This window comes from Scyliorhinus torazame, chromosome 16 (assembly GCF_047496885.1).
Source record: "Scyliorhinus torazame isolate Kashiwa2021f chromosome 16, sScyTor2.1, whole genome shotgun sequence".
Taxonomy (NCBI): Eukaryota; Metazoa; Chordata; class Chondrichthyes; order Carcharhiniformes; family Scyliorhinidae; genus Scyliorhinus; species Scyliorhinus torazame.
Genome location: NC_092722.1, coordinates 38998149 through 39025091, shown reverse-complemented (window position 1 = coordinate 39025091; position 26943 = coordinate 38998149). Strand labels below are relative to the sequence as shown.

The 26943-nt window shown below is 45.1% G+C and overlaps 2 protein-coding genes across 9 annotated transcripts in view; one reads left to right on the top strand and one right to left on the bottom strand.

Annotated features, from left to right (window-relative positions):
- The first annotated feature begins 375 nt into the window (after positions 1 to 375).
- On the top strand, positions 376 to 23929 carry sdhb (succinate dehydrogenase complex, subunit B, iron sulfur (Ip)). Its single transcript, XM_072478343.1, has 8 exons — positions 376 to 600; positions 6229 to 6374; positions 7527 to 7612; positions 9152 to 9288; positions 9844 to 9960; positions 10578 to 10679; positions 23004 to 23126; positions 23780 to 23929. Exons 1-8 carry the CDS (start codon positions 538 to 540, stop codon positions 23855 to 23857), a joined length of 852 nt encoding a protein of 283 aa, XP_072334444.1. The 5' UTR covers positions 376 to 537; the 3' UTR covers positions 23858 to 23929.
- The window catches only part of atp13a2 (ATPase cation transporting 13A2), a 164962-nt gene continuing 161948 nt past the window's right edge, over positions 23930 to 26943 (bottom strand). For all 8 annotated transcript variants that reach the window (XM_072478335.1, XM_072478340.1, XM_072478334.1 and 5 more), the window contains one exon: positions 23930 to 26403. In XM_072478335.1, the coding sequence (XP_072334436.1) occupies positions 26233 to 26403 (171 nt within the window). In that variant the 3' untranslated portion in view covers positions 23930 to 26232. The remainder of the gene's footprint in view (positions 26404 to 26943) is intronic.

Below are 26943 nucleotides of genomic sequence, written 5' to 3'. Positions count from 1 at the left end.
ACACTAATAAAGATTATTATTGTAACCTGCACATCTTTGGACCAAAGCTTTGACAAAGAGTCATCAGAACTCGAGAGGTTAGCTTGGTTCTCTCTTCACAGATGCTGTCAGGCCTGCTCAGATTGTCCAGCATTTTCTGTTTGTTCCAGTTTTCAGCACCCGCAGCAATTTGTTTTCACCCATCTAAAGTTACTGTGAAGCAGCACCGCGGGACGGCTGTGAAAGGTGGTCGCTGTTTCCTGCTGCCAGACCTGCCGAGCTTGTCCTGCAAATCGCGTTCTCGTTCCGGACGCCCAGCTTTCGCTTCTGGGTGTCTGGGTGAGCAAGTGTTGGGGGCCCTGTGGCTGCTGCCCCTTTAAGAGCTCGGAGACGAAGCGGACGCCGCAGGGCGTGAGTGTGTGTTTTCCGTCGGCGGACACTATTGACACTCGCCGGACGCGTCGCCTCCGGATTCAGCCTTCCGTCGGAGCCGGTTTATTTCGCGGAGATCCGGCGCCGGCCATACAGGGGCTCGTTCCCTCCTCTCCCCCCCTGAAGATGGCGGCGGTGTGTCTGAGACGGAGCGGGGCCTGGGTGCAGTGGCGGGCGCTCTGTCTCCAGGTGAGGAAGGGGCCTCGAGCGGTGTCCAGGGGGCTGACCTTTGGCCCCAGGCGATGATAGGGGGGGGGGGGGGGGGGAATGACCACACCACTGACCACACCACTGCCCTGTGAAGGTCATCAGCGCTGAGGTGGCGAAGGCGAGCACTAAGGAAACTTCCCCCCCCCCCCCCCCCCAAAAGCGACAAGTAATCCCGGAAAACACATGTAAAACTGGAGAGATTATCTTGCCCCGTCGACCTGCACTGGATCTGCTCAACGCTACCGCGTTTCCACAGGAGAACCTGGGAGTTACTGGGCCAAGCTTGCTGAGCATTATGGAGCCAGAGGATTTATTTTTCAAGAGAAAACTCAAAAGCATGAACTCCCAATTTGCTGTCCCCACACACACACACACACATTACTTTTCCCTCATCAAAGTGATTTAATGAGACTCCTCCTCGACCGCTCACGGTTCCTACAGCTCTGTGGATTCCAGCACTTGCGTCTCAACCTCCACCTTCGTGATTGTGACCTTGCTGCATTTTTTGCCCTTCCGTCTTCGCCAATTAGCCCTACCTTTGAAAAGGTGCATTGTGCTATATTATCATAGATTATCATAGAATTTACAGTGCAGAAGGAGGCCACCCGGCCCATCGAGTCTGCACCGGCTCCTGGAAAGAGCACCCTACCCAAGGTCAACACCTCCACCCTATACACCCAACACTAAGGGCAATTTATCATGACCAATCCACCTAAGCTGCACATCTTTGGACTGTGGGAGGAAACCCACGCACACACGGGGAGGACGTGCAGACTCCGCACAGACAGTAACCCAATCTGGAATCGAACCCGGGACCCTGGGGCTGTGAAGCAATTGTGCTATCCACAATGCTACCGTGCTGCCCCACTATATAGCTCAGCTCTTAATTTTAAGATTGTGCACCCTTGTTCTGGATTCCTCCGCCAGAGGGAATAACTTCTCCGTATCTATTCCATTGATTCCTGCTACCATTTTAGGCATCTCTGATTAAATAACCCCTCAACTGTCTAATACACCCAAAGTTAGTTATTGCAACCTGTGTTCATGATTTAACTCTTTAGCTTATGGTCCAATTTTGGTAAGTTTGCAATCCAAGATCAATATATTCCTCCTGAGATGTGCCCAAAATTATTTGCACAAATTTGGGGCTTGTGAGTTTGGAAGTCATGTTCGCATGGATTGGAGATTGGCTAACGGGCGGAAAACAGGTGACACGGTGACACAATGGTTAGCACTGCTGCCTCACAACTCGAGGGACCCGGGTTCAATTCCGGTTGCCTGGAGTTTGCACTTCCCATGTCTGTATCTGATTCCTCCCACAGTCCAAAGATTTGCAGGTTAGGTGGAATGGCCATGCTAAATTGCCCCTTTGTGTCCAAAAGATTAGATTGGTTTACGGGGATAGGCTGGAGGTGTGGTCTTAAGTAGAGTACTCTTTCCAAGGGCCGGTGCAGACACGGTGGGCTGAATGGCCTCCTTCTGTTTCGTAAAGTCTATGATTCTATGAAGTCATTTTTGGGTTGGCAGGTTATAACTAATGGGGTACTGCAAGGATCAGTGCTAAGCCTCGGCTATTTACAATCTATATCAATGACTTGGATGAGGGGAACAAGGATTGTATTGAAGTTTGCTGACAACCTTGTAAGTTGGGAGGAGGATGCAAAGCAGCTACAAAGGGATAAAGCCAGTTTACGGGAGTGCATGTATGAGAACAAAGCCGATAAACTATAGTATGGGGAAGTGTGAAGTTATCCAATTTTGTAGGAAATTAAGACATCTGATTTCTTTGTAAGTGATGAGAAACTGAGAAGTGCTGGTATTGAGAGGGATTTAGGTTTCCTTGTACACAAATTTGAGTGAACATGTTGGTATCGCAAGCATGTTAGCCTTTTATACGAACGATTGGCATATTAAAGTAAAGGAGTCTTGCATTGGGTTTTGTTGAGAACACCCCTTGTGCACTATGCATATTTTTGACCTTGCCTAAGGAAGGATATGCTTGCTTTAGAGGGAGTATGATGTTTCATTAGATGATTCCTGGGGTGAGGGGGACAGTTATCTGATTAGAGATTGAGTAGACTAGGCCTATATCCCTTATAATTTATAAAAATGAGGGGTTATGTAATTGAAACACAAAATTCTTAAGGGTACTTCAATATGTACCCTTATTGCGGAAAAGGGCAGCACGGTAGCATTGTGGATAGCACAATTGCTTCACAGCTCCAGGGTCCCAGGTTCGATTCCGGCTTGGGTCACTGTCTGTGTGGAGTCTGCACATCCTCCCCGTGTGTGCGTGGGTTTCCTCCGGGTGCTCCAGTTTCCTCCCACAGTCCAAAGATGTGCAGGTTAGGTGGATTGGCCATGATAAATTGCCCTTTGTGTCCAAAATTGCCCTTCGTGTTGGGTGGGGTTACTGGGTTATGGGGATAGGGTGGAGGTGTTGACCTTGGGTAGGTGCTCTTTCCAAGAGCCGGTGCAGACTCGATGGGCCGAATGGCCTCCTTCTGCACTGTAAAGTCTATGTAGGTGGACTGGGAAAATCAGGTTGGTACTGGATCCCAAGAAAATAAATTTGTGGAATGTCTAAGAGATGGATCTTTGGAGCAGCTTGTGACAGAGCCCACTAGTTTTTTCTTTCGCTTTTATGCTATCCTTGACCATGGTGGCGAGGATTAGTGGGAAGCCAGAGGATTGGGAAGTCTTTAAAAGCGAGCAGAGGACAACTAAATAAACAATAAGGGGGGGAGAAGATGAAAAATGAGTGTAAGCTAGATAGTAATATAAAAGAAGATAGCAAGAGTATTTTTCAATATATGAAAGGCGAGGCGAGAATAGAAATTGGGCCACTGGAAATGAGGCTTGAGTAGTAATGGAAAACAAAGATATGGCAGAGGAACTGAATAGTTACTTTGCATCAGTCTTCACAGTGGAAGACCCCAGTGGGATACCAGAACTTCAGGAGAATCGGGGCAGAGGTGAGTGTAGTGGACATCACTAAATCAAAGGTTCTGGGGAAACTGAAAGGTCTGAAGGTGGATAGATCACTCGGACCAAATGGACTACATTCCAGGGTTCAAAAGGAGGTAGCTGAGGAGATTGTGGAGCCATTAGTAGAATCACTGGAGGCAGGAGGGTCCCAGAGGACTGGAAAATGGCTAATGTTTTTTCGGGGTACAAATTAAATGAGAGGAAAAGCGAGATGTTCGTGATCCAAGCTAAGGGGCAGGAAAAGAGACTGGGAGAGCTTCCGCTTAAGATGGCCGAGAAGGGCTTTCGGTACCTAGGTATAGAGGTGGCTCGAAAGTGGGATGCTCGCCACAAGCTTAACTTATCCCAGCTGGTAGAGCAGATGGAGGACTTCAAAAGGTGGGACATGCTCCCGCTATCTCTAGCGGGGAGGGTGCAGACTGTTAAGATGACTGTCCTCCCCAGATTTCTGTTCGTCTTCCAGTGCCTTCCCATCTTCATCCCTAAGTCCTTCTTTAAGCGGGTGAACAAGATCATCTCGGGATTCGTATGGGCAAATAAGACCCCGCGAGTAAAGAGACTGTACCTAGAGCGCAGTCGGGGAGGGCTGGCACAGCCAAACTTTTGCAGCTACTGTTGGGCGGCGGTAGCTATGATTAGGAAATGGGTATTGGGGGAGGGGTCGATGTGGGTGCGGTTAGAGGCGGCCTCATGCAAAGGCACAGTCTAGGGGCACTTGTTACGGCACCTCTGCCGTTCTCGCCGGCCCGCTACTCCTCAAGCTCGGTGGTGGTGGCGGCATTAAAGATCTGGGGTCAGTGGAGAAGACACAGGGAGGTGGAGGGAGCCTCAGTTTGGACCCCGATATGCAACAATCACAGGTTTGCCCTGGGCAAGATAGACGGAGGGTTTCAAAGCTGGCATAGGGCAGGCATTAAAAGGATGGGGATCTGTTCATAGACGGGACTTTCCCAGCCTGAAAGCGCGAGAGGAGAAATTCAGTTTGCCCCCTGGAAATGCTTTCAGATACCTTCAGGTACGCGCCTTCCTCAAAAAACAGGTGGTAACATTTCCGTTGCTACCCCCATGCAGGATACAAGATAGGGTGGTCTCCAGCACCTGGGTTGGGGAGGGGAAGGTGTCGGACATCTACCGGGAACTACAGGAGGAGGAGGAAGCCCCAGTGGGGGAACTTAATGGCAAGTGGGAGGAAGAGCTAGGCTGGGAGCTGGATGCGGGCCTGTGGGCGGACGCCCTAAACGGGGTCAATTTCTCTTCATCATATGCCAGGCTTTGCTTAATCCAGTTTAAGGTGGTCCACCGGGCACACATGACGGCAACCAGGCTGAGCAAGCTCTTTGGGGTTGACGATAAATGTGCGAGGTGTGCGGGAAGCCCAGCAGATCATGTCCATATGTTCTGGGCATGCCCGGCTCTTAAGGGATTCTGGCAGGGATTTGCTAAGGCAATATCCAAGGTCTTGGACACGCGGGTGGTGCCGAGTCCAGAGATAGCGATCTTTGTGTCAAGACGATCCGCGAGTTCAGGAAGCGAAAGAGGACGACGTATTGGCCTTTGCCTCCCTGGTAGCCCGGAGACCGATCATTTTAATGTGGAGGGACTCAAAGCCCCCCCCCCCCCCCCCCCCCCCCGAGTGTGGCGACTTGGGTCAGTGACATGGCTGGGTTTCTCAGTCTCGAGAAAATAAAGTTTGCCTTGAGAGGGTCCATGGCGGGATTCTCTCGGAGGTGGCAGCCATTCCTCGACTTTCTAGGAGAGCAGTAAAGGTCAGCAGCAGCAGCAACTCCGGGGGGTGGGGGGGGGGAATGTTACATAGTATTGTTCTTTTTTCTGTATATAAGAACATTTATTTTGTTATGTTAAATGTTATTAACGGTTATGCAAAAAATTATGTTTTGATAAAAATTTGAATCAAAATAATTTTTTTTTTTAAAAGAAGGGAGGCAGGCAGAAGATGGGAATTAAAGGTTGATTAGCCCGACTTCAGTCATTGGTAAGATTTTTGAGTCCATGATTAAAGATGAGATTGCGCAGGGTGCACTTATGGTAAGCAAGGATGAGCCGGCTGTTTGAGGTGGTGGAGAATAGTTGCAAGCGGTATGAGAGGGGCACAACCAATCATGTCCATATGTTCTGGTGCTGCCCGAAGGTTCTTTTAAAATTTAGAGTAACCAATTCTTTTTTTTCCGATTTAAGGGGCAATCCACCTACCCTACATATCTTTGGGTTGTGGGGGTGAGACCCACGCAGACATGGGGAGAATGTGCAAACTCCACACAGACAGTGACCCGGGGCCAGGATCGAACCTGGGCCCTCAGCATTGTGAGGCAGCAGTGCTAACCACTGTGCCACCGTGCTGTCCCTCAACACCAATAAAGCTAATTATACTTGCACAAACATGTGGATTGTCTGATTCACAAACTATGTCTGAGAGCGGGGGGGATTTTACTTAATTAGGGTAATTCTCGTAGCCCTGGTTCCTGAAATATTAGTGGCAAGCTACCTAGACGAATGCAGTAGGTGTTATTTTTGTAGTGAACTTTGGCCTAGTGTGCAAGAGAAACTTAGTTGTTTGGATATGGTTCATGAATTGACCATTAGCTTTACGTTCCATTGCAGTCATCCCGCAATGCACAGACAGCAGCGGCTGCTGCATCTTCTGCACAGGTGGAATCTCGCATTAAGAAGTTTGCAATTTACAGATGGAACCCTGATAAGCCTGGCGACAAGCCTCGTATGCAAACCTATGAAATTGATCTGAATGCGTGAGTATCTTTAAAGGAAGTGCACCAGGTTTCTCAACTGAATGCACTGGACAGACTGCTTTTTTAAATTCACTCATGGGCCAGCATTTATTGCCCATCCCCAATTGCTCTTGCGGGGGCAGTTAAGAGTTAGCCACATTGCTGTGGATCTGGAGAAACATTAGATGAGACCAGGTAAGGATGGCAGGGTCCTTCCGGGTCCCAGAGTATTATGCAGGATCACTGAATTACTGGTCCAGTGACAATACCACTATGCCATTGCCTCCCCTGTGAAAATTTGTTTGGGGGATGTGGGCCTCACTGGGTCTCGTTTATTTCCCCTCCCTAATTCCCCTTGAATTGAATGGTTTGCTAGTATATTTCAGAGAGCATTTAAGAGTCAACCACATTGCTGTGTGTCTGGAGCGACATATAGACCAGACAGGGTAAGGGTGGTAGATTGCCTTCCCTAAAGGAACCAGATGGGTTCTTTTGTTTTACAACAATCAACAATGGTTTCATGGTCATCATTAAACTTATTTCTGATTTATTTGGGTTTTAAAATGATGGTGCCCTCTTCGTCATAGTGCTACTTGGGTAGGGCGATTTTGATTGTTTTCCAGCAGGGTTGGGAGCAGTAAATGTATAGTGAGAGAAATGAAAAATGGCCTTCTGATCTGCCAAGTCCATTCCTTACAAACAGCCTGTCTGTAAACTCTCCCAAGTTTATTTAATCTCAAAAGTTAAGAGAGTACTGACAAGCAGAGAAGTTTAAAATTCCTTCTGGATTTCCTTGTGCCTTTGGTAACACTCCCAAGATGTGGATCTAAGTCTTGTATTCATATCTTGACTGTATTCCGTAATCTTTCTCCTGCCCCAGCAGGAGAGGATTAGTTTCCTTCCTTATACAGCATTGTCGGGTGTGTCTCCAGTCTTCTAAACTGTAAGTTTTTTAATTCCCTCTTGACAACCTTGTTAACTATCCATCTCTCTTATTCACTACAGACTTGAAACCATTGGTCAGGTGGCCTGATGTCTCCTTCTTTGCCTCTGTCAATTTTTGTCTGATTAAGTTCCCGTGACGTGCCCCTGGGACTTTTAACTACATTAAAGATGCAAGTTGTGTTTCAGAGAATTAAAACTGATATTTCTGTTGTAACACCAAATATGTAGATGCGGTCCGATGGTACTGGATGCTCTTGTCAAAATCAAGAATGAGGTGGACTCCACATTGACCTTCCGAAGATCTTGCAGAGAGGGTGAGTAGTGTGTGTGTGTGTGTGTCAAGAGAGAGGGATAGTTCAGTGTCTGCATTTGTGTAAGTTTCTGTGAATAGAAATTGGTGGAGAATGACAATTCTTGAATGACCTATATGCACATCTTGGGTGCAACACCACTCAAGTGTCAGCAACAATTGACTCCCCTTGGCCTAAACACACCCGTTTCAATGTTCCGTTATAGCTTGTGGTTTCCGGTTGAAAATGCCCAAAGTATGAGTTGGTGTTTGTGACCATTCTTTGTGCCCAACGTCCATACCTTAGGACAGAGCTGCATCTAAAAAATGGCCCATAATCCCAATGAACCTTCAATCAAGAATTGAGTTTCTAATTATTTCTTCATTAGCTGCTGCTGCGAGATCATAATCCCTTGCTGCGTGGCAATGATACGTAGGCATATGTAACTTTTATAAGTGGTTGAGATGCTACAGCTGCAAACATCTGGGATCAGAAGCAGAATTCTGAAAGATAGTAATCTATTGCTTAGAATGAGGTGTTTGACACAGTCAAAATTAGATCCCAATATTGTTGAGTGGATTGAGTAATTTCTATAAATTAAAATGGAGGTTGTGGGGTCAGAGAAACTGAAGCAGCAGTATTTACGAGCAAGGAGTGGTGGCCCTTGTTAAATATCGGGAAACCTGGAAATGTTGGGAATGAGGAGGTCCATCTGAATTTAATGGCAGCTTCTGACTAGAATTTGGTTGTTTTTTTTGCTCCTATTTGCGTTCGGTAGCTGGCCAGATTGAGTGCTAGCTGATGTGTGTATATACACTATATAAGACAGTGGCCATTGACCACTTGGGACATTTTCAAGGCCAAGGGACATGATTTGGGGGCGGGCTAAGAGGGACAGAGACAGAATGTAACATAGGAAAAGAGGCAAGCAAATTGCACCAGGTTTGGTTGAGGGGAAAGCACTTGTGCTCCATTTAACCCAGAGGTAATTATGTACAGGCACCTGCCTGTTGGATTTGGAACTTTTGCCCCCCTTAATCTACCAGGTTACCCAAGCAAACCTGTGTTGGAGACGTTATATCTAAATTGCTGACAAAAAACAAGTCATAGAGCCTCATTTAAATATTATTAATCCACCTCTGGGATATTTATTTGACCCCAAATGTGCTACAGTTGAACAGGGAGTAGGCGTGTTGAGGTTCAGTTTTCTATTTTTAAACAGTTACACCCTGCTGTCCCTCCTGTCTAGGACAGGGGCTTAAAATTCTTCTGTTGGTCTCTGCTGTAGAGCTCGTGCCTATGCTACATTTCTGCTTTATCTAGCATTATTGTGATGTAGTTTGACCTGTCATAGTTTAATTTATTTTTAAATAGAAAAGCCAGTACATTTTACAGTCTCTTTTTGGAACTGATTAGACAGACTGACTTGTATCTTTAGTTTATTTTAAACAGATTTAAACAGATTATTGTGCAGATTTGAAGAGCTAGCAGTGTGGAGCTTTAGTGAAAGTGTTCAGAAAACATGATCAACTATGGATTTCATACATGGATTTCTGTTCTCAGGAATATGTGGCTCCTGTGCCATGAACATCAACGGTGGCAACACCTTGGCCTGTACCTTTAAAATTGACAGCAATCTTGGCAAAGTGACTAAGATTTACCCACTACCTCACATGTATGTCGTGAAGGATCTTGTTCCGGTGAGTTCCCACTCTTGCCCCTTTGTTTGTTCCCGCTGTATCCTTCTGTTCACTGCAGCAGGGCTCCTGAACCCCATTGTGTGCTTTTCTGCAACATTCAACTTGCAGTCAGTAGCGAACTCTGCTGCTACACCTTGAGATCTTGAAAAGCCACATTGCTTTGAAAAAAATATTATAGCTTGCATCATCTGTATGTCTTAGAATATTCAACTTGAGTCTTTGGTTTATTGAATGCTCAGCATTTCAGGATGTTTATGTAATTCTGCTTGTGACATGAGTAATCTGCTCCAAGGCACCTGCTGACTTATCCGTTTTGTTCCCCCGTAAAAGCAGCTCTCCACAATGACTGGGCTAAAATTACAGGCTCGCTGTCTGGTAAATTTTGGCTCTAAATACGTTTTCTGACGTTCCAACAGTTCACCCGTCACTGGACTATCCCGCTGCTTGGTATAATGGCCTTAAATCTGTCTCTTAAAATAATTTCCATTTTGGTGTCACTTGAGTGCCTTGCTGATGTATTCAGATTGGGTTTGACTTGCTTACCTTTTTCTCCAGGACCTGAGTAACTTCTATGCTCAATACAAGTTAATTCAACCATACCTGAAGAAAAAGGATGAATCTCAAGGGGGCAAGGAGCAGTACCTGCAATCAATAGAAGATAGACAGAAACTGGTAAGGCCACAGATGACCTATATAAAACAAGTAGTCTTTCTTCCAGTAGCCAAAGCGGCAAGCTTTAAACTGAGAACAGTGGGAAGAGGGGTGTTAACCCTTCACAATAAAACAAGGTTAGCATGAAGAGCATGTTGGGGCTCGGAAATGTTTGACTCTGCATTTGATCTTTGCTTTAAGCATTGGACACAATGATTCCAACCTCTGAAGAACATCACCAAATGTATCAGCGAAACACTGCATATTCATCTAGCAATGTGGTAGACTGGTCTCAATTCAGGGCAGGCTTTGACCTGCATTTTGCTGCTGTGGTACACTAGAGATTATTTTCTTCAATGTATTAAGGCCGATGTATTAAGTCCTTTTTAATATTACACATGATGTCTGGCTGGTACTTTGAGATGACTGTGTCTAATTTGATCAAATTTTGCCCATGCTGTTGTAAATACTGTTTTCACGTGAAAGGAGCTGCACAAAAATCTACCCCACATTTCTGACCTTCAGCTGTTTTGTGTTAGTGACACCTTTTTTAGAGAATTATACATTCATAAGGAATATGGGCAGAAGAGTTTTGCTTGTTGGAATTGAACTAAATGTGCTTGTTTTGTTTTTGTCAGGATGGTCTTTATGAGTGCATCCTCTGTGCCTGTTGCAGTACCAGCTGTCCCAGCTACTGGTGGAATGGAGATAAGTACTTGGGTCCTGCTGTCCTGATGCAGGTAAATCCATTTTATTCCATTAGAACCCGTACACACTTCACAGGGAGTTTTAACTACTAGAGATTGGTTGATTGTATCTGATATCTAATGCTGCTGCCAGTGTCTTGACTTGCAGCAAGTCCTATTCCCTTAGTGACCCTCTGCTTGTTGACCTACATCTGTTCCTAGTCTTCAATGTCTCGATTTTGAAAGCTCATCCTTGTTTTCAAATCCTTCCGTGGCCCTGCCCCTTTCTATCTCTCTAATCTCCAGCTTCACAACCTTCCGCGATATCTGTGCTTCTCTAAATCTGGCCTTGAGTGCATTCTCCATTTTAATTGCTGTACCACTGGTGGCTGTGCCTTCAGCTGTCTAGGCCCCCAAGATCTGGTGTTCCCTCCCTAAATCTCCACCTCTTTCCACTTAAGACGCATCCTAAAACCTCCTTCATTGTGTTGGTCAACTGACAATATCTCTTGTATCTCAGTGTCTTACTTTGTTTTGTCATGCTCCTGTGAAGTGCCTTCCTTGTGCCATTTTAGTACATTCGTAGTGCTGTGCAAATACAGATTGTTGTTGTACTTAGGAACATTTATTCACGCAGCTCCCTGTCTACAGTTTGATAGACCCATAGTATAGAGGAGTGATGTCATTCAGCCCAACATGTCTGCTAGATTATTCCCACTGATTTAGAGCCCTGTATTTTCCTGTTTTCAAATTGTTATCCAGATAGCCCTTGAGTAAGAGTCGTCCCTGTTTAGTTCCGTTGTTCCCATTTGTTTTATTTTGGTCCGTGGACCCATTATCAGGATGTGTTTTTAAGCAAAAGACTCAAAGTTGAAACAGTCTGCTTGCCAGGACACTTGAGTTCCCAGGTTTCATGTTTGGGAGAGGAGAAGCCAGGCTCTTTGGCACCAGGTGGATCTTAGGAACCGGTTGTGGACGGAGTTGGTTCGATTGGCTAACTGGCAGCCGGTGGGTTGGCCAAGGACATTGTTCTGCCTGACAATCGTCAGTGATTGGTTCCAGTGTGTTGCCTTCTGAGAGTACTTAGCAGAAGTATTTAAACCTTGGAAGTGAAAGGAACTCTCTCTCTCCTGCTTGCTGAAGTGAAAGCAGTTAGTGCCTGACCCATCCTTTACAGTGAACCTGAAATGATGCTGAACCTGCAGAAAAAGAAGACAACCTTGCCAGAGAAAACTGCCTCAAGCCTAGAAGGAAGAGGTACCAACACAAAGACCTGCCATCCCTGTGCATCAAAGACCTTGGGCTGGATTCTCCGATTTTGGGGCTATGTCCCCGCGCTAGCGTGGGAACGGTGGCCTTTTACACCAGAGAAAAGGGCACAAAACGGCCACCGATTCCCCGTTTTTCTGGGGGTTAGCAGCAAGGCAGCGTAGAGCACCCGGCTCTAGCTGCCAATACGCCCCGGAGAATTGCCGGGTTCGTGGCGGGGTGCAGTGGCCGCGCCGGGCTACACGGCGGAGGCCGCTCGGGGACCCGGCCCGCTAAATAGTGCCCCCCCCCTTTGGCCGGCACGCGCACCATGAGACCATGAGAGACGCATGCCTTTGGGAACCCGGCCGAAGTGCACCACTTTGGTCGGGGGGCGGAGCGTCGCTAAAGTGGGGCCGCCCCCGATTTGGTCGGGAACTCTGATTCTCCGGCCAGTTGCCAAACGGGATTTCGGCGGCCGGAGAATTCAGCCCCTTATCTTTTTATTATTATTAATATTTTATTTCTCTTTCCATCATCCTTTCCCTCTTGTGTTTTTTGTCCATCTTGTGTCTGAGTGTGTGAGTTAGAAAGTGTGGGTGGGAGACAATGTCAGGATTGTTTGGATGCCTGAAGGAATTGAAGGTGTGGAGGTCGGTGTGTACAAGCCTAAGATGCTGGAGAAATTGATGGGGGAGGTGGCCTTTGACCGGCCCCTGGAGGTTGACCGAGCATCCTGGGAGCTGGTGAGGGCGATGGAGGTGTGGTTGCACTGCTTTCTGGACAAGGAGAAGACCAAGAAATGTACCTGGGAGGGAATGAGCTACAGATGTACCAAGACCTGGAGCAGAACTGGCGAAGAGGAATGCCGGGTTTAACCGGGTTAAGGCTGCCATCTTTAAAAAGGGGGTAAAGTTTGGAGTATTGTACCCGGCCCACCTGTGGGTGACTTTCCAGAAGAGAGAGCATTATTTCGGCATGTCAGAAGAGGTGATGGAGTTTGTGAGGGTCAATGGATTGGGTGGAGTGTGAGGCCGTTGAACTTAGGAGGAGTTTGTGTGTTGTTTAAAGCTTTTGATGGTGGTCTGTTTGGAAGACAGGCTTTTTCATGGGGGAGCAACGATGGTGAGTGCACCTTTTGTTGCTCTTTAGGGAGGACGGGAGCTGGGGGTGGTAGGGAGGTTGGGAGCCTTGGACGGGGGCCACCATGCTACCTGGGCGGGGTAGTTAATGGGAGTGAAGTGGGGGTTGCCAAGAGACACGGAGGGGGCTAGTTCTTTGGTGGGGGGGGGGGGAAAGAGTTGGAGGATTGCTGACAAGGGTATGGTTGGTGTGGTGCAGTTGGAAAGGGATCGATGACTGGGGTCATCCAGAGGGCGGGCTTGGAGGGTCACAGCGGTGGGGGGGGGGGGGTGGTGTGTGTGTGTGTGTGTGTGTGTGTATGATCAGCGGGAGGGTGGGCGGTTGCAGGTTGCCCCCGCCCGGCTGATCATGTGGACGTGCAAGGGCTGAATGGGCCGGTCAAACGGTCGCACCTGAGGAGTCTGAAGGCAGACGTGGCTTTTTTGCAGGAGATGCTTCTTAAGATAGTAAACCAAACGAGGTTGAGGAAGGTATGCGTAGGCAGGTGTTTCGTTCGGGGCTGGATATAAAGATGAGGGGGATAGCGGTGATGGCTAATAAGCGGGTGGGGAGCATTGTGGCTGATCCGGAGGGCAGGTATGTGATGATTAGTGGAAAGTTGGAGTGGATGCTGGTGATTATGGTAAATGTCTGTGCCCCAAATTAGGATGATGTAGATTTTATGAGGCGAGTATTATGAAGAAGATCCCTGACTTGGCCTTGCACCGGTTGATTATGGAGGGGGTATTTTAATATGGTTATAGAACCGAGTTTGGACCGGACGAGTCCCAAGTAGTCGAGGGTGGGGGTAGCGGTGAAGGAACTGAAGTGGTCTATGGAGCACATTTTGGCATGGCCGGGCGACCCATTGAGGTTTGGGCGGGCGTGGGCGAAGGAGTTTTTCGGAGGTGCCGGAGGCAGGACTGTTGAAGGAGAGGCGGTGGCTCTAGATGGAGTTGTGGAGGGCAGTATATGAGTACAGGGAGAAGGTGAGCAGAATGTTGGCCCATCAGTTGAGGAAGAAAGAGGCGGTGAGGGAGATTGGCAGAGTGAGGGATGATGAAGGTATGGTGGTGATGGACCCGGAGAGGGTGAATGTTGTGTTTGCGGCGTTTTATAGAAGGTTATACGAGTTTGAGCCTCCAGTGGGGGTGGGGGGGGAGGGGATGCAATGTTCTTTGGACGGGCTGGAGTTTCCCACAGTGGAGGAGAAGTTGAATGAAGGAGATGATGGGCAGTATGGGGGTGATGCAGGCAAGGAAGGCCCTGGGACTGACGCTTCCCAGTGGAGTTTTACAAAAGGTTTGGGGTGGACTTGGGGCCACTGCTGGTGAGGGCGTATAATGAAGCAAGGGGAGAGGGGGGAACTCCCCCCTACATTGTCGCAGGCTTCCATCTCCCTGATATTAAAGAAGGATAAGGATCTGGAGCAGTCTGGGTCGTACTGTCCAATGTCAATACTGAATATCGACATCAAGGTGCTGGCCTCGCAAATTGAGGACAGTGTACCGGGGATGATAGGCAAGGATCAAATGGGTTTTGTGACGGGGAGGCAGTTAATGGGGAATATGAGAAGGCTGCTTCATGTAATCATGATGCCTTCGGAGGAGCAGGAGGTGGAAGAAGTGGTGGCGATGGATGTGGAGAAAGCGTTTGATTGGGTGGGGGTATCTGCTGGAGGTGTTGGGGCGGTTCAGGTAAGGGCTTTTTAGATTGGTTCCGATTGCTGTATAAGGCGCAAGTCGCGTGTGCAGATGAACCGAGTGCGTTTGGGGTATTTTGGGCTGCATCAGGGGACAAGTCAGGGGTGCCTGCTCTCCGCAATGCTCTTCGCCTTGGGCAATAGTGTCACTGGCAATGGAGCTTAGGGCATCGAGAGACTGAAGACGGATTGAGTGGGAGGGGGCTGTCGATCACAGGGTCTCATTGTGTGAGGCCGACCTGTTGCTGTATATTTCAGACCCGTTGGGCTGTATCAGAGGAATCATGGGGTTTTAGAGGAATTTGGCCTGTTTTGGGGGTACAAGTTGAATACGAGAAAGAGCTAGGTGTTCCTCATTGAGACTAGAAGGCAGGAAAGAAGGATAGGGAAGTTGCAGTTTAGGGTGGTGGGGCGAGCTTTAGATACTTGGGTATCCAGGTGACGTGGGACTGGACGCAGCTGCTCAAGTTGAACCTGGCTTGGCTGGTGGAGCAGATGAAAGTGGATTTTAAGAGGTGGGATGTGTTGCCACTATTGCTGGCAGGGAGGTTGCAGATAGTAAAAATTACAGTGCTGCCAAGGATTTTGTATGTGTTTCAGAACCTCCCAATCTTCGTCCCTTGGTTATTTTTTAAGAAGTTCAATGCGCTGATCTCTGGGTTTGTGTGGGTGGGAAGACTCCACAGGTTTGGAGCACTTTCCTGGAGCGTGGGCGACAGGGAGGGTGGGGGCGGGGGCTGTACATAATAAAAGGTTACTTGTTGTAAAGTTACAAACCTGGTATTGTAGTTTATTAGGTTTAACCACGGATCTTGGATATGAAAATTAAATGAAAATCGCTTATTGTCACAAGTAGGCTTCAAATGAAGTTACTGTGAAAAGCCCCTAGTCGCCACATTCCGGCGCCTGTTCGGGGAGGCTGTTACGGGATATTTTAAATAAAATCTGATTTCACCCGTGTTGTGACTTTGGACTAAGTGAAATTGACTACGTACTACACACGGGTGTCGTTACATAGTTTGGGGGTTCGTCCCGGAATCTTTGGAACAGTAGACGGCGATGATTTGGGGTACAGTATTTATTAAAGAGACACCAGGTTTATAATATAACAGGATGGTGCTTTCTTCAGGTGAAGGACTTGTCTTTGGTTTATTTACAAGGACTTTGAAAAGATAATTTAGTTGAATTGGAAGTGAATTAAAAGTAGAGGTGCCAGTTAAAATTAAGACGGCAGAGATATGCAATGCATTAGTTTGAGTGCTTGGGTCTGTTAGAAACACAGGAGAAGAAGTAGTCCAGGTAGTGTAGCATCAAAAACACTTTCTGCTGGGGAAACTGATCTGGAGATAATTCTGCTGCAGTTTGAGCACGAGAGTGAATTTATTTTTTAATGCAGATGCGGGGGAAAAGAAGAAAGAGCTTCTCAAAAGGAAATTTAAATGAGGAAATGTGGAAATGGAAGGATTAGCAAAAGAAGGGAAAATGAGAGAAAGAGAGAATATCAACTAAAAGGTTGGAGTTAAAGACAGAAGTTGAGGAAAGTCAAGAAGGGGGAGTAACCCTTCCCAATCCAAATTCTAGTGGGGATATCTTTAAATATGTACAGGCCCTACCAAAATTTGAGGAAAAGGATGTAGAGGCATTCTTCATGGCATTTGAGAAAATAGCAACTCAAATGGAGCGGCTGAAGGAAAAGTGGACATTACCCATGCAAAGTAACCTGTTGGGGTGGGCGCAGGAAGTTTATGCTTCCCTGTCAGAGGGGGTATCCAAAGATTGCGATAAAGGTACAAAAGGTTATTCTGGGTGCATATTAATTAGTTCTGGGGCACATAGGCAAAAGTTTCTGAATTTAAGGAAACAGCTGGAACAGGCTTGTGTTGAATTTGAAAGGGTTAAGCAGAAGAATTTTAATAGGTCGGTACACGCATTGGGGTTGTGACGAATTGAGGGATTTTAGATATATTGGATAATATACTTTAGACAATTTAAAGGTTAACAGCCTGGGTTAGATTGTGTTTGACTGTAGTAGTCATGTTTTTAAAATAATCTTGTTTTGCAAGACCAGAAAGCTTTTAGGAACCCTAGGTGAAATTGACCATCATAAAAGCATAGGCTAATGCATTGCTGTTTGAATAGCGGAGTTTTCATCCTGGGGAGTTTTCACCCTGGCGAGTTCATTTGTTTTCAGTTTGGAGAGATGGTCATTACTGGGTCGAACTAAAGTATTCAGACTTTTTGAGAGAGCTTTTGAATTGAGGTTCTGATCTAGCTACCCTTTAGGCCATAAGTCAAGTCTTTTGCTCTCACGGTAGGATAGTTAAAAAAGATTAATAGTATTTAAAGCAGTGCAGTTTTGCCTGGGGGGAAACTGAAACAAACTAGTTGAAACAGTTTTTTGAAGACATCCAGCCAGAGTCTGCAGGGGTTCGAACAAGAGACCAATCTGTTCCAGAAAGCAAGTATTACTCTGCCATTGGGATGTAGGAGATTCCATTGGGATGTAGGAGATTTACAGCTGTATGTTTTTTTTCTTTTTTTAAATTAAATTTAGAGTACCCAATTCATTTTTTCCAATTAAGAGGCAATTTAGTGTGGCCAATCCATCTACCCTGCACAACTTTGGGTTGTGGGGGCGAAACCTTCACAAACACGGGAAGAATGTGCAAACTCCACAAAGACAGTGACCCAGAGCCGGGGTCGAACCTGGGACCTCGGCGCCGTGAGACAACAGGACTAACCCACTGTGCCATTGTGCTGCCGTTTTTTTAAAAATGTCTTATTGTTTAATTGGGAATAGAGATAGTAATTAAGTATATTGTATTTACTGCATTAAGTAATATTGGTAAAGGCGTAATTCTAAGTTATTTTCAGGTGTGATGTTGACAAGTTTAATAGTGTGTTAATGTTACGTTTTAAAATACCAAATACCTATTTCTTTGTGCAATCACTCCTGGAGCAATGTATTCTTTCCGCAGTCTTACAAAATAAACTAAAATATTGGGATTTCGGTCCAGTATCCTAGCCACTGTTGGGATCTGATCTGGGACCGTAATAGGGTTGAAACTACCCATGAAGTGCCAAAGAGAAATTATTCTCTTGGACAACTTTAAGAATTCACTACCTTCTGTAATCAAAACTTATGTTGAAGACCAAAGGAACATAACCGCTAGACAAGCAGCAATAATGGCTGATGATTTTGAGCTGATCCATAAATTTTCCGTCACTATAATTTTGAAACGGATAGGAAGTAGGACAGTGAAAGGAAGGCAGGTAGCGAAGATGAGGAATGGATAACTAGGAATGCTCTGAGATTTCATCAGACTAGGAAGCTCCTTAACGTGGAAGTGAGAGTAAAAGGCCTGGGTGTTACCATTGCAATAAAGTGGGACACATTCGTTCAGCATGTTGCGAGGAAAGCCATGGAACTTGCTGGGGTTTATAAGAAGGATTCTGAAAAGGGAACAAAAGGGGGGAATACTATGGGGCTAATTGTAGCTCTAGCGAGAACTAGGAGCCCTGCACTGCTATGGGTGCAGGTGTGACAAATGAGATAGATGGGAGATTATACAGGGTTTTTCTAAGGGGAAGATCACCCCATTTTGATCAAATGATGTAGTCAAACCCACAACTATTTTAAGGTACACTTCTATGCAAACTCTCTTACTGGGGAGGGATTTGGTTTTCCCTTCACCCAGTTCAATGAAAGCTAAGCTATTAGTGAATGGGGTAAGTGGACATTATACTCCGGTTCTCTTGTATGAAGTACAATTGGAGTGGGATTTATTATCAGGTGCAGTAGTTGTTGGTGTGATGAAGTTGCCGGAGATGGAGTAGACTTTTGGCAAATGATTTGGCGGGAGTTACAGAGAGTCTGAGGGAAGTGAAGAGACAAGTTTCCAGATATTTTTCTGTTATGTGGTGACCTGGGCAATGGATTAACAAAGTCCACCGCCAGGGCGGCACGGTGGCGCAGTGTTTAGCACTGCTGCCTCACGGCACCGAGGACCAGGGTTCGATCCCGGCTACGGTCTCATCCCCACAACCGCGGGCAGCGATCGTCAGACTCCCACAAGTTTGGGGAGAAAGAGAACTGTGAATGGGAGGGGAACAAGGTCCCGAATATTGTAGGGCATTGGAGCTGAACTGACAAAACCGCGTGCGGGGTTCAACAGGGTCAAGGTGGTATTATAGCAACCGCAGATGCGGTTTGGGGTGCCCTACCCGGCGAAACTATGGGTGATATAGGCTCACTGTTCCCGGTGAATGTTGGCAAGCCAACCTAGAGAGGTTACCATTTAAAGTAGCCAGAGATAGGTTTAGATCCCTGGGGATTCAGTGGCGGGGAATGGGCGGTGCCACATAAATGGAATCTAACAAAGCTGGTGGAGGAGGTTAGGGAGGATCTGAAGAGGTGGGACACATGGAATCTCGCTGCCAGAGTCAGGTGCAGATTGGTGAAGATGAACAATTTGCCAAGGTTCCTGTTCATATTCCAGACATTTCCGATCTTTTGTACCAAAGACCTTCTTCCAAAAACTGGATATGATTATCTCAGACTTTGTATGGGCAGGGAAGGTGCCAAAGGTTAAGAGGGAACTGTTACAGAGACAGAAGGGTTAGTGTTGCCGAACCTTCCACACTATTACTAGGCGGTGAATGTGGAGCAGGTGAGGCTGTGGTGGGAAGAAGGGGCAGAGTGGGTTGGGATGGTGGAAGAGTCCTGTAGGGAGTCGAGCTCGAGGGTTATGGTGACGGTGACATTGCCAATGGCGCTAAGGAAATATGAGGAGAGCCTGATGATGACACTAAAGGTCTGGAACCAGCTGAAGAAGCATTTCAGGATAGAAGGGATATCGGGCTGGCAGTGCTGTTTCGAGCCGGGTGGATAGATGTTATGTATAAGTGGGGCTGGTTAAGATGAGGGATCTGTACCTGAAAGAGGAGTTTGCCAGTATAGAGGAACTGAAGGAGAGGATAGAGCTCCCGAGAGAAAGTGAGTTTAGGTACCTGCAGGTAAGGGACTTTGCGCAGTTTGGAAAGATTTCCCCAGGTTGCCGAGGTACACCCTGTTGGAGCAACTGCTGCTTCCGGATGTGGAAGAGGAAGGCATGATCAGAGACATAAATGGGTGGTTGGGAAAGCAGGGAGGTGAGCAGGTGGAGGTGGTTGTGAGAGCAGGGAGGTGAGCAGGTGGAAGGAGAAGTGGGAAGGAGAGCTAAACTGGGGAGTATTGAGTGAGACGCTACAAAAGGCAAATGCGACCTCGTGCGCAAGGATGAGTCAGATACAGGTCCAGGTCATGCACAGGGTACATATGACTCGGGCAAGAATTTGTGGGTTCTTCCAGGGAGTGGCAGATGAGTGTGGGTGGGGACTAGCGAACCAGGCACACACATTCTGGGGCTGCAAAATGTTGAAGAGATTCTGGGCGGGGGTGTTCACGGCAGTAGCAAGGATAGTGGGGAAGGAGATTGAGCCAGGCCCTTTGGTGGTGATATTTTGGATATTGGAGAAGCCGGAGCTGATGGTGGGAGGAAGGCCGACGTTGCGGCCTTCACCTCTGATTGCCTGGTGAAGAATTCTGTTGGAGTGATGGTCAGCCGCGGATGGTGGCCTGGCTGGGGGACTTGTAGGACGTTTTCAACGGGAAAAGGTCAAGTACGAGTTAAATGGTTCAGCAGAGGGTTTTGAGGCAAGGTGGAGGATGTTTGTGGCTGAGTTTGAGGAGCTGTTCGGCGAGGGGGGTGAGAAAGGGAAAATATCTGTATAAACTATAGTCGTGTGTTGGGGAGTTTGCTCCCCGAATTGTTTATAGTTTGTAACCATTTATACAAGTTTGGAATAAAGTACATTAAAAAAATCTTTATCTTTTATTATTATTATTATATTCATTCTCCTCTGTTATAAATAAAACAGGTTAGGAGGTGGGGTCAGGAAAGGTGGAGTAGATCAGTGTTTTTCAAACTTTTTTTCCGGGAACCCATTCGGGACCCAACCCTGCCGACTTTCGCGGCTGACCCTCGTGACCCACCATTTTCTCTTACCTTGTAATGTTTAAGTGAAGTGTGGTGACCCTCCAATTTCTAGAGGATGAAAACATTTTCAGTTTCTGCATTTTTTTCCTGTAAAGTTTTATCAAATAAAAACTCCCCCGAACTTGTTTAAAAAAAGACTGCGACCGTATTACAAAATGCGACCGTATTGCGCATGCGTGCCCGCTCATCGGTGCACATGCGCACCGATGAGTGGGCACGCATGCGCAGTGCGGCCTCATTTTTCAAAAATATGTTTGTGGCTATTTTGAAGGCCACTTGCAACCGCCATTATTAAAAGTCGGCTGTTGCGAGCGGATTTGCGTGATCGGGAGAGCCGTGACAGAGGGCTCTGTGCCCCTCCTGACACCTGACCCACCCACAGGCCACGCCCCCGACTTTGACAATGCCTGGAGTAGTTGTATTTTCTGCCTGTTTAATTATAATACTGTACATAATATCCAATTATTTTGTCCAAATAAGGGGCAATTTAGCACCTACCCTCCACATCTCTTGGGTTATGGAGGTAAGATCCACGCAGATACTGGGAGAATATGCAAACTCCACACACACTGACTCAGGGCCAGGATCAAATCAGGGACCACTGCGCCGCCCCTATAATACTATGCATAATAAAAGGTTATTTGTGTTGTAAAATTATAAACCTGTAGTTTATTGGGCTCTACCAAGGGTATTTTAAATAAAATCTAATTTTGCCCATGTTGTAAGTCGGGCTAGAATTGGCCATGCACTAGCCCAGAGTGTTGTGACACTTACAGATGAAATGAGCTTGCTTCAATCGTACTCGTAGCATTTACATAATTGATCCCATTGTCAGTGCATTGGTGCTGGAGTGGACTCAAAAGAACTTTGGGGCAGCAGCCTTTAAATTCAGCACTTTGAATGAAACTGAATGAAGTTTGAGGGAAGTGATGAAAGAGTGGGACATGCAGGCTGCTAATTTTGCATAAATTGGGAGTTTTTGGAGGATGGGAGAAAAGCATTGTGAACATGAATGAATTCAAACATGAGAAATGGATATGAGGTAAGCATTATTCTTGCAAAAGGGTTCATCAAATCGAATTAAGACTGAATTTAAATGCCATCTCCTGAAATTGTTTTTAGCACTTTTTAAAATATCCAGTAAAATGAATTTTGCAATCTAAGTAGGAATCCGGTACTCGAGAGCCTCCGAATGCTTATAAGCAAACTAGTTTAAATTTTGTAAATGCTGTCTGTGTCCTGCAAATCTGATCGAGGTTTTGCAAATAGTCAATGTCATGTGAGAGTACCTTTAAGCAATGTACCTTTAAGAAATGGAGCTGATCATATTACTGAAGTGATGTCAGAGGGTGGGGGGAGCTGAGCTCACTTCTGCTTTTTTGAGTTTCAGTTTGAGAAGGCAGCTGGGAGTGTCTGTTTATTTCTGAAATCCAAAGACTATAAATATATTAAATTTAACCTAATGTGTTATTTTTGAAGGTTTGAAGTCTTTTGGATGTTTAAAGGAACAGTTTGAAGGATTATTTAGTGTTGTAGTCTTTTGTGGTGATCTTTGAAGTAATGGGTGTTAAGATATTCAATGTTTGTTTTTAAAAGGTTAACTTGAGTTCATAGAATAAACATTTGTCCATCTCTGCTGTATCACACCTGGAGAGTACGCCGTGTGCTTCCCACACCACAATCTATTAAAAGTTGTGGGTCGGTTGAACTCCATGAAACACTTTGGGGTTCTGTAAACCCAGACCCATAACACGATTAATTTTGTATTTGGATTGTTGGTTGAATTTACAATGTGCTTTTGAACAATGCCAGAAACCAGAACAGGCAGATAAGGTGTCAACCACAACACGGCAATCCAAGACCCCCTTTTGCATTAAACCATTGGCTGAATTTGTACTTGTAGTTCTGCACTGGATTTTTAACCCACAACCTTCTGAACCACAAGCACCTTTTTTCAAATGTTGACATTCTGTTGCACATTCAAATTATTTTTTCTGTAAATTCTGGGAATATTGAATGGGAGATCTATTTAGCCCTCAATTATTGATTTTTTTTTAAAGGAGACAATAAACCTGAGGCTTTTGTAATATTTAATTGTAGTGTTCACTGGATAATTGTTGGACAAACTCCATCTTTGATATTTGTGGGCACCTCTTCATGTTTTGGTTACTGTTCCCCTGATGAAACTACTAGTATAGGATATTTACTTCCATAAAGTTTGAACCAAATCTACTTTGCTGACTGTGGTTGATCTTGATTAAATTTCAGGCCTATCGCTGGATGGTTGACTCCAGAGATGAGTTCACAGAGGAGCGGCTAGCTCAGCTGCAAGATCCTTTTTCCCTCTATCGCTGCCACACCATCATGAACTGCACAAGAGCTTGTCCAAAGGTAAGTGCTCATGTGACTACAAGAAGCCTGGTATTTTGGAAGACCAGATCTCACTGCAAATGTCAAGGACTTATGTAAGGAATAATTATTCTTAGAAATAATTCATTTTAGAAATAACTTCCTGGAATAGTTGCTGAACTGAATAGTAAAACAGCTACTTGCATTTACAAGATACTTCACAGGAGCATTGTCAAATAAAAATTTTACGTTGAGCCACATGGATATCAGAACAAGTGTCTGAAAGCTTAGTTAGAAGAGGTAAGCTTTGCAGAGTGTATTAATGGAGATGATGGGTTAGGACATGGGCAGCTGAGGATGGGGCTGCTAATTGGTTGAAAATAATTGGAAAGAGGCCAGAATTGGACAAGTGCAGATATCTCAGGGTTGGAAAAGGTCAGAGATGGGGAAGGGGCACCTTGAATATTAACTGGAGAGCAAGCCTCCAGATAAGAGAGTTGATCGCTAATCTGTCGGATGATGGGAGGGGAGAGAGAAACGACCGAAGACAAGGTTTGAAGCGAATGAACACTTGAGTTTAAGGCAAGCTTGTTCCTTTGTTTCCTTGCCCCCAACTTTAATGTCTCCAATATGTGCAACGCCTTTCATCGATGGGTGTCAATTTGAATTAAGTAATTTATTCTTTTGCCTTTCAGGGTCTAAATCCAGGTCTAGCGATTGCTGAGATTAAGAAGATGATGACAGTGTATAAATCCAAGGCTGCAACTGCATAGTTGTGCATATCTATTGTATGAGTTGAAGTGGTTGTTTCACGTACGGAAGACAAAATAAATTTTGCCAAGTAATTCAGCTTGTTACCTGTATTTTCTTTAATAGACAGTCGCGTACAGAAAACCCATCTTTTGTTCAAATGACATTGAACTCAACTGAAATTTACATCTTTAATCAAGAAAAGTATCCCATGGTGCTTTAATGGCATATTAGATGTGTAACAACAGTGATATTAAAATGGGCGACCAAAGCTTGTTCCAAGAATTAGGGGGTTTCTTTTGAAGGAGGGCGAGATGGGAGTTTCACTGTCAAATACAATCCAATGTAGTGCAGATTAGGTTAGAGCTGGGAAGATGGAGACTGCAGATTCACAGTCCAGGTTGAGATGTATTAACTTCTAATGTATAGTAATGATGATCTTTATTATAATCTTTTAGTGTCACAAGTAGGCTTACATTAACACTGCAATGAAGTTACTGTGAAAATGGGTCCAGAAGTGCAGGAAATCCTCAAAGTTGCTGGACAGATATGTTTAGCAATGATTCTCAATGACGTAGTTGAGGCACAGAAATAAAATCTTATATATATATCTATACTGTACAGTTGGATAAAGCATTTGCATAGCAGGAATGCTCTTTGTAAAAAGTGGCACAAAATGTAACAGCACTTAGAAAAATCCTGTAAATTGTACATAGTTTCTACCACCCACCCACCCCTTATAAAAACTAATACAAAATCAGTTTTTGTACAAGTCAAAAAATATTCTACATGTATTAAGACTGGTTAAATGTAGCAAGGAGAGTGGATCAGGATTGTTCTCAAATAAAATGGAGTCCAAAATTGGGATACTATTTACATAAAAGCAGCCGAGAGAGATTAGGTCATCTTGCCCTATCGGGGTTGCAAAACTACCCTCAGAAATAATAGGATGGTTAATACTGTCATCTCTTGACAGATAAAATACGCCATGTTTAAATTGCAAGGTTATTTTTGGAGACCATGATCTTCCAGATTTTCCTTTGTACTGAAGCTGTGCCAGTGATGCTGGATAATGATCCCGTTTCCCCACGGTAAATGTAATACATTATGGTGAGATAGGAATCCAACGAAGATGATCAAGGCTAACTGAACCTCATCCACTCCACAAGCTACACATATTCCAGGTCAGAGTTAAATCAATTACAACTTGTTTTCTGAAATCACAATTACATTTTTGTTGAAAATTCTCCTAGTTTTTGTAAAATGGCAACAATCTAGAGATTTAATTGACCTAGTCTCACTTGTATGAGAATGCAGTAATCTCAGATTAAACATAATTGAGTCAGTATTCATAATTTCAATCATTTTATAGTTTAATCCCTACTCCAGCAAGGACCAATCTGCTGCTTGCACAGTTAACTGTAGCTGGGTGTGTCTTTGTACAGTAGGCATAAATCATTCATCTAATAAACACACCCAACCTTTCCCAGGTTCAATCTTTGGTCTGATGGTAGAAATGGGCGTGGCGAAAGTGGGTAGAAATGAACTAACGTTATAACTTATTGCAAAGTACTCAGCAGAGAGTATGATCAGGCTAAACTAAGGAAGCACGTTCATCCTGGCCCCACATACACCATCTAGGTGAAGTGAAAATGGACACTAATTAAATACATGTGGGCTACAAGCACCACTAGGACTGAATCTCTACTTAGGTCTTCACTTTCAAGATTAAAATAAATATGGGTTGGAGAATTTTTTTTTTTTTTTTAAATCGCAAGAAAACACAACTTTCACTATTCATCTATCAGTTTAACAAAACAATACCCAAATTGATGGGAGGTAGTTCACCTGGATCTAACAATGCAGCTTGCCAAATTTTGCAAGAAAGGGAATGATTTTGAGTGCCCACCCATCCCGACACAATATTTTGATCCGAACCTGTATTTTCCCACCACTTTTTGGTTAAAATCTTTGCAAATTGTAGTGCATAAATAAATAATGACGTAACAGTTTCTAGAGACAAACTTCAGAACCCAGTTTCCCACAATATGGGGAAACCATTGCCTGTATTAAAAAAAAAAAAAGAAATTGGAGTATTTGCCACTGCCAAAAAAAACTGGAGTTTGTCCTAAGTTTTCAGAATGCCCGGACACTCCTATCCAATAGAGGAGATAGTAATCAGAGGGAAAATTCTGGCCTGGTCCACTCATGACCCACCAGACATTTTTCTTTCCAGCCTTTATGGGGGGGGTCACAAGTTTGATTTGTTTCCAGCTGCATGTTTTTACGCCATTTTGTGCAGAAATTCATATATTTTAAACATCCTTGGTGAAATACAGGTAATGTTTTCCTTGTTAAAATCTGAGCCTGTTCCCTCTGCCTGTTTCTGTGGAATGCATTATTCGAAGTGGACGACCTGCCCTGATTCAGCATTTATAACGTCATTGAGAGGAGGCCATGTGAAATCGCGGCAAAGTTCATTTTCGAGTCTTTTGTACAGTTTTTTGGATTGTTTTTTCTTGCAGAAGGGCCGTACGCACTGGTTTAGTAAGCCGCTGTCTATAGCTATCTGAAAAATCCAAATAAGGTCATAGTTAAATGCTAATAACAGATCCATAATTAAAGATTCTTATTTATCTTTGGTTTCTAATCTGCATTAACCCACTAACCAACTCCGAAGGCCAGCTTATCTATACATATAACACTGCAATGAAGTAACTGTGAAAAGTCCATAGTCGCCACATTCCAGTGCTTGTTCGGGTACACAGAGGGAGAATTCAGAATGTCCAAAATACTTAACAGCATGTTTTTCGGGATTTGCGGGAGAAAACCGGAGCACAAAGAGGAAACCCACGGAGAACGTGCAGACTCCACACAATGACCCAAGCGGATATTGAACCTGGGACCCTGGAGCTGTGAAACAACAGTGCTACCCACTGTGCATTTGGTAACCTAATTAGTAAATGCTGTGCACCATACCACCAGGTGGCGCAGTTTGCTACATTTCCTGACATTTGGGATGCAAGGCATACTAATTAAGAGATTCAGTTTTCTGATTGTGTTTTTAGTCATTTCCAAGATATGGGTGTTGCTGGCTAAGTCTGCATTT